Source organism: Ips typographus, linkage group LG1 (genome assembly GCF_016097725.1).
Source record: "Ips typographus isolate SLU linkage group LG1, UJ_Ityp_2.0, whole genome shotgun sequence".
Classification (NCBI taxonomy): Eukaryota; Metazoa; Arthropoda; class Insecta; order Coleoptera; family Curculionidae; genus Ips; species Ips typographus.
The window spans coordinates 3,536,875-3,547,994 of NC_138422.1; the positions used below are offsets into that span (position 1 = coordinate 3,536,875).

Consider the following 11,120-nt stretch of genomic DNA (forward strand, 5'->3'; position numbering starts at 1 on the left):
CCGTTTTGAAAGACGTGATAGCAATATCCAGACACTTTTGTGTATGTTTAGTTGCATACCCACTTTACCAAATGCAAAAAGCAAGTTTCTGGAGACTGGAGAATATTTTTGTAAAAAATCAAATAATTTCTAATTTCTTTAAACATGTTTCATATAACGGTTAAAGTTATTTCAAGTTTATATAACAAGCAATAACAGCATGATTGTTAAAATATTGTTAATTTTGCTATGTCATTCAATACTTATTCAATGTTGCCATATTCCGCTGGAAAATTCCAAATCAGGCATAAAACCATCATAAAACGTTATGCTATTGGTAAATTGTGCGACTTATTGTTGACCCACAAACCAATATAACATCATAACAAACCGATAAACCTATACAAAAATAAACACTAAAGCTATTTTTAATTTCTAAACAAAACAGGTTGTTTACAATTTAAAAAAAGCGCTCAGGCGGTTTTTTAGATACGCGCAGTTGATCTAAGAGAAGTTTTCTCAGTTAATTAAAACTTAACTTGTTGCTACGCTGAATTTATGACACTAAACTTAAGCCTGGACCGGTTTTATTACTTCCGCGTGTATCCTAAAAAAATAACCTCAATGAAATACTGAGAACTGACAAAAACCAGCATATTGGGAAACACAAAGAAGATTTTCGCGGCCAAGTTCGTTTACTCGGAAATAGACGGGGCAGACGGTCTGCTTTTTTCCATTTTCCAAAAATAGAGGAAAAACACGTCGCGACGCTGCGCAGATTGCCACCTGAATTTGTTAAAAACCGACAAGGTGAACGGCAACGTCGCCATTTGTCCGCTGTCATATGGCACTACTTCCTGTTGTAGAGCGAAATAGAGTAATCTCAAGCTCAGTGAATCAGTGAGAGATGTCTATAGTATACTGCAACTTAGCCAAACTGACGGTCAGGATGTGCTTTGTTGGGGTGGGTAAACTCACAGTCTAACCGGCGATGCCAATCAGTAACTCAGCTGTTAAAAGGGGTGACTGACATTACGTTTTGACGTCGATTGTAGTCTGAAAATTTATTTTGAGTGAGTATTTAGGAAATTGAGGTGCGTTAACGAGTTTAATCCTAAACAAGTTCGAACAATCATCGTTAATTTGAGTCAGAAAGTAGCTGAAACATGAGTGAACTAAGCCAAGAAGAGGTGAGTACATGATAAAGTTTGAGTTGATTTTCAAGTTTCTTTGTTGTTATCATTACCAGATCAATTTTTATGTTTGCCCTTGAGGACAGAATTGTGTAGGTATAGTAAACTTGTTCGCTACAAATTGTCTAGGGTCTACAGTCCCTATTTAATAGAATCTTCAAACAAATCAATCAAAACTTGCTTCCTCTCTTACAACACCCCCACTTTCATTTTTCAAGAACATGCCAACCCTTTTGCCATGGCCTTGTACCTATTATTGAGCTTCTATCTAACCACTTATCTAACCAGATTGTTCAAGTTAAGATCCAGTCATAAATTTATTGATTAACCTACCTAAATTCAGTTTGGGATGGAAATAGTTTCTTTGTGACTTTGTTTTGCTTTCTAAAATTTCAGGTCATTGTTCACTGAACAATGACATTTTTGTACATCAAGTTTTTAGTTATGAGAAATGTTACAAGAACATTTTGTAAATTAAAAATAATTTATGCAATTTTACACTAAGCTTTAACAGTCAATTTATTCATGATCATCAGTATGACTTGCATGTAACAAAAATACAATAATGTTGCTGTTACTTCCATAAAAATCCTTTAACCTATAACTACTTCAACTATCTTTTATAATGCTATTTTCAACAAGGGAAAATAAGTTGTTTTCTGTATTTCTTATTGAACCAAGTGACTTAAAATTAGTTTCAGAATTGATCAGCAGATCAGTTTAAAGTTTTTTATTCTACCTTAATCACAGAAAGCTATTTTTCTTATTTTATTCACTGACCAAGTAGAATTATTATAGAGATAAATATTGTTAAAGTTAAATGTTCTTTTCCTATTAGTCATTCTGAAAAAAGTACTTTTACAACTATTTATTCTTATAATAAAGAGAAACACATGGCTTTTAAAATGCTTGAAAGCTCATCTTCTGCTAAAGGTAAGGTGGATGGTAGACCAGGTAGGGTATAGACTTTTCAGAATGGTTTTGTTCAGTGTATAAAGAATGTATACCCTTGTATACCCATCTCAAGCCAGAAAACAATGGTATGGTCAAGATCATGAATGATTTATGTCTCTCTTCTGTTTATAAGTCTAAAACCTAAACAAGATAATGTCTGTCACCATTTAGCAGCTTAGCTAAACTGACAGCTGTTGCTTTGTTTCTGTTACTGTCAATCATAGATGCTATGAAACCCTCTTGAAAGTAAATCAGTTTTTGATCAATTTGCTCAAGAATTAAAAAAAAATATGTTGTGGGTTGTTGCTAGAACATAAGACATTTTCAAGGGTTTATAACACCCTAAAAAATGTATCACTTTATTTGTACCACATGCAAATACCTAGTACAAAGCTTTGTTACATCCCAATCTTCAGGTACAACTAAACTCATGTGTTATCAAAGGGCAAACTGTTTTGTTTGCTAATGAAGCTTGTTTTATAAGAAGTGGAATGAATAACCAACTATTACAATCACCTATTACAAACCATTAGATTCGTCGTCGTCGTTTGGCCCGTTTGGCAGCTCTCGAAAGCGGGTCGCCGTCCAATTCAATCTCACCACCAATCACACCGATTTCGCAATCACCTATGTCGACTACCCAAGGACAGAGCCCGCCGGGTTTCGAATCGCAAGCCAGTTCCTTGGAGAATAAATTTTTTCCGCCGCCCAACGCCGTTCCGGTTCTAAAGAAGGAAAACAGCCCAGTCAGGCCGAACGATGAGAAACAGGAATCTCGTGGAGTGTTCAAAGTAAGCTTTTCACAGGTAACTGGTAGAGGTTGAGGGTAGTTGACTAGTTGTGAATTAGGAACCAAGTAAGCCAATTGATATTCAGCAACCGTCGAGTTCGAAACAAAGATCGAGGGCGCCGCCAGTTCGAAGTGACTCCGAAACCAGTTCCATACACATGGAAGTGGATGAGGCAAGCGGATGTGCTGATAAATTAGGTGCCAACACGGACATTGATTCTGGGTTTGAGAATATGGAAGTAAGTTTGACCCAACTGCCAAAGTAACGGAATATTAAACCAATTTGTGCAGGTGGATGACACGGATACAAAAAAAGACCTCCACAGGCAACGAACTACCTCTTCATCAACAGAACTGACCGTAGAACAGTTACAAGAAAGCGTAGCTCGAATTCTACAAGTTTCCTTCACTAAATCCACCCCAACACGGGTATTCTTACCACAAACGGCCGAAAATCTGAAGGAAACACCGCATTTAACTATCAGAGATCTCACATCCACGGCAATCATGGAGGTTCTGTCGCTTGTAAAAAAAGGTTTGAATCCTTTTAAGGACATTACGCCAGTCAACCAGGATATGTCAGACACCTTCAGTTTGCATTCGGGGTCGGTTAGTCCAGTTCAAAGCAGTCCCAGCACTAGCGATATGCAGTGTCCAGTACCTGCTTTGGTCATGAAGGAGAAACTGGAAAATGAAAGTCCCATTAATTTGGCCATGAATTTTTTGATGGAGTCATATAATCGCGTGGCGCAGGAGGAGAGAAATCATCCTAAAAGGTTAGTATCTGTTGAGGGCATGAGGATATGTTTAAGTGTAAAGTAAATACGCAACAAAGTAAATCTTTAACTCGACCTTAAATAGGAGGGAAATAAGTTCATTAGCTATAGTTCATTATTAGTCAAATTGTTGAAGCAATCATCCGGTTGGTGCTTGGTTGCTTTGAAACTGTATAAATGTGAATAATTTACTAGTTTGTTTTAATTCGCCGTCATTTAAACGTATTGATAGTATTTTTAGCAGCAAAAAAGTGAGAGTGTAGTTTTGACTTTAAACCGTAAAAATCCACAGAGAACTAAATTTTCACAATACAACAACAGTCACTCCTATTTCGGCCATATTGGAATTTTGACAAGCACCTTCTAGGCTTTCTAGTAGAGGCGGTGGTTGAGTTGACGCAAACGTCGCATTCAAAACGTTTACTGCAAAGTGTATTAATTAAAATCAAGGAACATTGTTATAAAACGCTTTGCATCCACCTTGATAACTGACTAAAATATTGCTTTATGGTATGTTTTTTTTCTTTCAAACATCCAGATCTAGCATACCGCCATTAAGTGATGTTCTGACCGAAGTCCGCGCACAAATAATCCAATACACTGCCCTAGCCGTTCAAGGAGTGCTAATTCCGGGACTAGACCAAGGTTACGGTAAATCGCCCCTTTTGGGCCCAATCATGCATCAAACCACCCCCAGAGGGTTCCTAACCGAACTAGTAACCCGTACTCACACAAACGAGGAAGTGTTTTCGAACGTGTTCACTCCAATTCTCCAGGGTTTATTTAGGGTAATGCGAAACGCCGATATTGTCGAAGATCAACATAGGTAATTCCTGGATTTTGTCGTGGTTTAGGTAGTTTTTTGATGGGGGTTTTATTGTAGGTTGCCATTGCAAGCTTTGTTCGAACTGGCTGACATACGTTGCGGCGGGAGGCCTATTTGTTCTTTAATCACTAAACAAGTGCAATTCGCCGTGTCCGGACCTTTTTCACCGGCTGCGGGACGAGAAACGACCGCTTTAACTTACTTGGGACCGTTTTTGAATATTTCAATTTTTGCCGAAGACTCACCCAAAGTGGCTGAAAAACTATTTTCAGGTAATTAAACTCTTAAAATCTCAAAGGGTTTCAGCGACTGTAAAGTGGTTGTACATATACTCAGATACAGGATCTTCAAAAAGCAGTCCATTTTGAAATTAACGCTCTACCCGGTTCGAAGTAAAGAGTGTAAAAGTGTTTTTAAAGTAGATTTTTGTTATTGATTAATAAAAACTTAAATTGTAATGTTTAATGCCAAATGTCAGTGCGGATGACAACCAGTTTTATAGAGGTAAGCTGTAATTGGTCTACTTTATATCGCACAGTTAAAATTAGAATGTGATTTCATATCTGTTAAGCCAGTGGCAATTGCTTACATATCCGTTTCTAAACTGTTAAGGAATTAACTAATATGTAGGAGTAGAAAAAAATAATGAATTACCTAGACGCTCTTGCAGGAAACGCAGTATATGACAGCACTCTAAAGCAGGGCTTACACTTGGAACTGGAACATATCCGCAACACTTTGCACCGGATATTCCACTCTATTCTGGCCAATCAGGATAGCAGAGACGCGTGCTTGAAGTATTTACAGGATGTGCTGACGCGTAACGAAAAACGGTCGCAATTGGCCAATGATGAACGTTCCTTAGCTGGCGACGGGTTCATGTTGAACTTGCTCAGTGTGCTTCAGAACTTGTCGACGAAAATTAAATTTAACAAAATGGACTTGATGTACCCGTTCCATCCCGAGTGCACTGTCACGATCAAGAACGAAACAAGACTGAAATTTTCCTCGCAAGAGGTCGGCGATTGGTTAGAAGAATTCGGTTAGTTTCAAACCAACTTAACTCCAACGAATCTTAGGCAACAACATTCAAATTGCAGAACGAAGTTACGATTTTCCAACACCCAATTTCTCGACCATTTGCTGGTTCTTAACGTTACACTGCCATCATTTGTCGCTGCTGCCTGCCATACAAAAGTATCAAAGGCGGTTGAGGGCTATTAGGGATCTGCAGAAGCTGTTGGATGAAACGTTAGCAGCGGAAGGACAATGGAAAAATACGCACTTTGCTAGCAGAAATAAACAGTTTATAAAGAGATGGAAGCAGCAGCTCAAAAAGCTCAATAAGTAAGTTTCTGATATATTTTGTATTATTTATTAAGGCAGTGTTTTACTTCACCTTAATTAACCAGTGAGTGTATATCATACCAGTTTGTTTCAAAAATAGTTTCACACTAATTGCTCTAATATTTAGGTCTAAAGCCTGCGCAGACGCAGGCCTGCTAGACAAAAACCTTATGCGTCGCTCTCTCATTTTCTACACGTCGGTGAGCGAGTACCTGTTAAGTTTAATGACGGGGGCGCCTCCAGGGTCTCCGGTACCCGATCTGCCACTGCCACCGCCTCAATCACCCGCTTTTTACGCGCTACCCGAGTGGTACGTAGAGGACATCGCCGAATTTTTACTATTCGCTTTACAGTAAGTATGACATCATTGTTATATTATACAAGAATCAGCGGTAGCTAGGGAATACAGTTGCAAAGAATAGATAAGAAAAAACTACTTCTATAATATAGAAGTAGTATATAATAGCTATTTATGTAACCAGTTACGAAAAGATCTATTTTGTGTAACGAATGAATGTTTGTAGGGCGAGCGCAGCGAGGTCCTACAATTTGAATGAGTTACACAATAAGACATTTTCAAAACGTGTTGCATACATAATTTTTTCTAATTTTGACCAAAAAGCGGTAAAAACCATCTTTTAAAGTGATTTAACACAAATATTCACTTTATTATAACAATATTATTATTTGTCTGTCAATAGCTTAGTTCTCATAACCGCGTCTGACGTCACTTTTTCCTATCCTTCCCTAGAAGCAAAATTTAACAATTACTTGGAAGTAATGGTAGATCCTATTTTTATCAATAATTAATCACTTTAAAGATACTTCCCGAGCGTGATCGCCGACAATACCGAGGACACTTTAATCACGTGGCTCTTGGTAACCGTTTGCTCGTCGAACATGATCAAGAATCCGTACCTTGTTGCCAAACTGATCGAAGTGATTTTTGTGATAATTCCGACCATTCAACCGCGATGCGAACCCATGTACAACCGGCTGATGTCCCACCAGATATCGTGCACGATGCTGCCTAGTAGTTTAATGAAATTCTACACTGATGTATGATTTCCTTTCTTAAAAAAAAATTAGTTTTCACCAGAATTTAAAAAATATTTACAGGTGGAGACGACCGGGTCGAGTTCAGAGTTTTACGACAAGTTTTCCATTCGGTATCACATTAGCCTGATTATTAAAGGTAGTGCAAAAGAAGCTTAGTTTGTAGTTTGACGCTTACACAAGTTGTGTTTTAGGAATGTGGGGCTCCCCGTTACACAGACAGGCGGTGGTGGACGAGTCAAAGAGCGGCAATCAGTTTGTAAAGTTTATCAACATGTTGATGAACGACACCACCTTTTTGTTGGACGAATCGTTGGAATCGTTGAAACGGATTCACGATATTCAAGAATTGATCGCCGATAATGAAAAATGGTAATTCTGATTATTTTAATAAGTTTGTAATTGGTTGAGATTGTCTGAAATGGGACTGAAAGGCTTTCCAAATTGATGAAGAGTTTATAATAATAATAATAAACTCTTTATTGCTAGCACATTTATAAAGTAACATAAGCAACGTCACAAAATACAATTCCAGGTACAACAAAAGAGTACACACTAGTTAATAATTGACACTAAATCTATTCAGCAAGCTGCATTAAACTCAAATGAGTACAGACACTTTTCCAGGAAAAGTCCTGTCTCCAACAGGAAGCTTATCACAGATTTTCGACTTTTTTTAACATTTTCAGTTGACTTTAAAGTAAAAAAGTGTTATAATTTGAGTAGATGTATCGCTGTATCTTCGTTATTGTTCATATTTCAAAAAAGCGTCAAAGAAAAAAAAAACCTTATTTTTTGAAGCCCTATTCGCAAGTGAAAGGAAAGCACCAACTTTGGAATCACCCTGTATATAGAAGCCGTTTTATCAATACTTTTACCAAAGTGTAGAAGTCCGGTCTTGTCTGAATTCAAGTGTAAGGAATTTTTATTACACCATTCTAACATCTATCTGACTATCCGGCAGAAATCAGTAGACAATTGATTGATGGATGGTCTACAGACAATAACTGAAGTATCATCCGCATATTGACATATTTTGCCTCTTTCTAGGGCTACATTTAAATCATTCACATACAAAATGAAAAGTAAAGGTCCCAAAATTGAACCTTGGGGTACGTCCTGATTTGTGACAGTTATGGAATAATAATATCTACCTTCGTAACTGACACAAACATTCTGTTTTCTATTTGTCAAGTGTGAACTAATCAGAGAAGCACTTTGTCCCCATATACCATAGGAACATAGTTTATTTAAGAGTATGTCATGATTAATTGTGTCAAATGCTTTTGATAGATCAAAATATAAGCCAACCGCATTCTCGCTGGAATGTAGGCGGTTGTAAAGGTACGACAATGTATTATAGGTATATTTCAAGCTCAGTGGAAACTATAGAGTGTGCATCCAAAAAATGCACAATTCGGCTGAAGTTATATTCAGACTTTACACTTTTTGTAGTCGCCATATTAATATTTTTTTAATGCGAATTATTCAAGGAACCTCGTTACTCTCGTATCTCAAGTTGATTGATTGTAGGATACCTAAAGGGTGGAAAGTAGATTAGGTTCCTGTTAAGTTAGTTGAGTATGAGATAAATGATCGCAAACATTTAGGGAGATTTTTGAATTCTGCTCTTAGTGTTATATTATTTTAGGTCAAAATTGCCAAGCGAACAGCAACAAAGCCGCATGCGGCAATTAACCGCCGACGAGCGTCAATGTCGTTCCTATTTAACTTTAGCGCGGGAAACGGTGGACATGTTCCATTACTTAACTGTGGACATTAAAGAACCGTTCCTACGGCCCGAATTGGTGGGCAGGCTGGCCTCGATGCTCAACTTTAACTTGCAGCAATTGTGCGGCAAAAAATGTAAAGAGTTAAAGGTTTGTTTGTCCTGAATACTTTATTTAGAACACTAGGTTTATTGTTTTGGTTCATTTAGGTGGAAAATCCTGATAAATACGGCTGGGAACCCAAAACGCTTTTAAGTCAGTTAATCGATATTTACTTACACTTGGACTGTGATTCGTTTGCTGAGGCTCTAGCTGGTGATGAGGTAAACTCTTCTTCAATTATTTTACCCATAAGTTTTCGTAAACATACATTTTTCACAGAGATCCTTTAGTAAACAACTATTTAGCGACGCAACAGCTCTGATAGAGCGTATTGGCATTAAGAACGCGGGGGAAGTGACACAGTTCTGGGAGTTGGCTGAAAAAGCTTTAAGAGTGTTGGAACGAAACCAAAGGTGAGTTAGTTAATCTGTTTGATGACCTGAACTGCTATAAATTTGTTGCTTCAGGTCTGACGAATGGCTGGACGAGGCTCCTGACGAGTTTAAGGATCCTTTAATGGATACGTTGATGACCGATCCGGTGTTGTTACCCAGCGGTCAAATCATGGACCGAGCAGTGATTATGCGACATTTGTTGAACAGCAACACCGATCCCTTTAATAGGCAACCACTGACTGAAGAAATGCTATTGCCCGGTAAGTGCTTGAATTATTGTTGTCGTTTTTATTATCTGGTTTTTGAACTTTTGTGGGTGGGTGTTTAATAGGTTTTATACAGACTATATTACAAATTATAGTTTATTTATTATTATAAGTGGTTTATTAGTTTTTTTTAAGAGAATCAGGGCATCTACTGTTGACATTTGTTAGATAGCTTCAAAAATGCAATGAGCTTGTAAGAAACTGTCTGACATTTGCTGGCAATGCTGGAAACTCTCTGGCATGGCCAGAAACTATCTGACATTGCAAGAATCTATCGACAATTGCCATAAACTGTCTAGCAATGCCAGAAATCAATTTTTTTCTTCGGCAGAATAAACAATTCTATTAATTTTGTTTTATTCTTAATTTCAGCTGATGATCTCAAAGAAAGGATACGAATATGGAAATCCGAGAAAACAAGATCCAGCGCCTTGAAGTGAAACTGTCCGCATGCACCGCTGACTTTTAAACCTACAATTATTGTTTTTATTTAATGGTTTTTCTATTATCGAATGGAAAAATTGTAAAAAGGTCGTTTGTGGAATTTTATATTTTTCTATTACCCACACTTCGCGTATCTGTATGATTTTGTATAATGTGTTAGTATAGTATCATTTTGAAATTGTATATTTATGGTTCTCGTTGACAACCAGCGGATCTCAATTGTACTCGAAAGTCTTGCATTTTTCTTCGAAACAGAGGAGAATGCTGGTACTGCCATTTTTGCTTTTGATTTCTGTGAATATCTGCTTTAGTTTGAAAAGAAAGGCGACGGTAATGTTTTAGCTGCAATACTGATTAATTAAGGAACTGTAGCGTCTCTGAAGTCTTGATATAAGTTGTGATTGAACCCGACCCTGATCCAGCTATTTGTCTAGTGATAACAAGACAAGTACAACTTATTATTATGTAAATGAATTAGATGTTTCCGGTTCGTGAATATGTAAATGTGTGAGAAAACCAACACTCCCTGTATTTGTTAAGATGAGGGATATTTAGGCGTCTAAAAAATTTATTTTGATTTTTTTAGGTATAACAAACAATTTTTATATGAGGTTTAGTTGTAGATTGTTAAAATAAATTTTAAAAAATTGTAAAAGTTGGCGTTTTTACTTAATGTTCTTCTGTATTCCCAGTGGTTTTTTTTACAGTTTTGATACCAAACTGATGGTGTATGCTATCAAATTGGATTTGTATTAACCTTCCTAAACACACACAAAAATTCATGAAATGCCCATGTGACCAACGTTAGTAAATAGTTGTAACACAAGACAGACAGGAGATAGAAATGAGTAAAGAGAAAATAAATTTCGGCATTGGGTTATAAATTAAAAATTAGTTAAAAAATTTGTTCCCCATTCAGTTGGACTCGAACCAACGACTTCTGCTTATGTGGAAAAGTGTACATTACGTAACAATGATATAGACAGGTAAAGTTTCAAATGGAATGTTAATAAAGAAGCATATTTTAAATTTTTTAGGAATGGAATTGTGTCCTAGCTTTGAAATCAATATTAAGTACTCTCTAATATGTTTTTTTTTCAGATAATTTGACAATTACGACAAATTACGTCATCGTGATATTAAGAACGATGGCGGCAAGGGGAAAGTGTGCTTTCAGTCAAAGTCTCCTTATTAATAAAATTTACCATCATGACCTAAGATTATCAAATATACTAAAGTCCTAATAATAGCAGTGACAAAGT

General features: G+C 36.9%; 1 protein-coding gene across 2 annotated transcripts; it reads left to right on the forward strand.

Moving 5' to 3' along the window:
* The first annotated feature begins 874 nt into the window (after positions 1-874).
* On the forward strand, positions 875-10,513 carry Ube4B (Ubiquitination factor E4B). 2 transcript variants are annotated; one of them, XM_081993596.1, is made up of 17 exons: positions 875-1,169; positions 2,660-2,917; positions 2,976-3,155; positions 3,208-3,692; positions 4,231-4,518; positions 4,576-4,790; positions 5,177-5,560; positions 5,619-5,865; positions 5,993-6,217; positions 6,687-6,924; positions 6,985-7,060; positions 7,116-7,293; positions 8,573-8,801; positions 8,861-8,974; positions 9,033-9,166; positions 9,221-9,408; positions 9,787-10,513. In XM_081993596.1, exons 1-17 carry the CDS (start codon positions 1,146-1,148, stop codon positions 9,852-9,854), a joined length of 3,531 nt encoding a protein of 1,176 aa, XP_081849722.1. In that variant the 5' UTR covers positions 875-1,145; the 3' UTR covers positions 9,855-10,513. The 2 variants fall into 2 exon arrangements, with proteins under 2 accessions (XP_081849722.1, XP_081849733.1); XM_081993607.1 differs by having other exon boundaries at positions 882-1,169; positions 5,189-5,560.
* Positions 10,514-11,120: the final 607 nt, after the last annotated feature.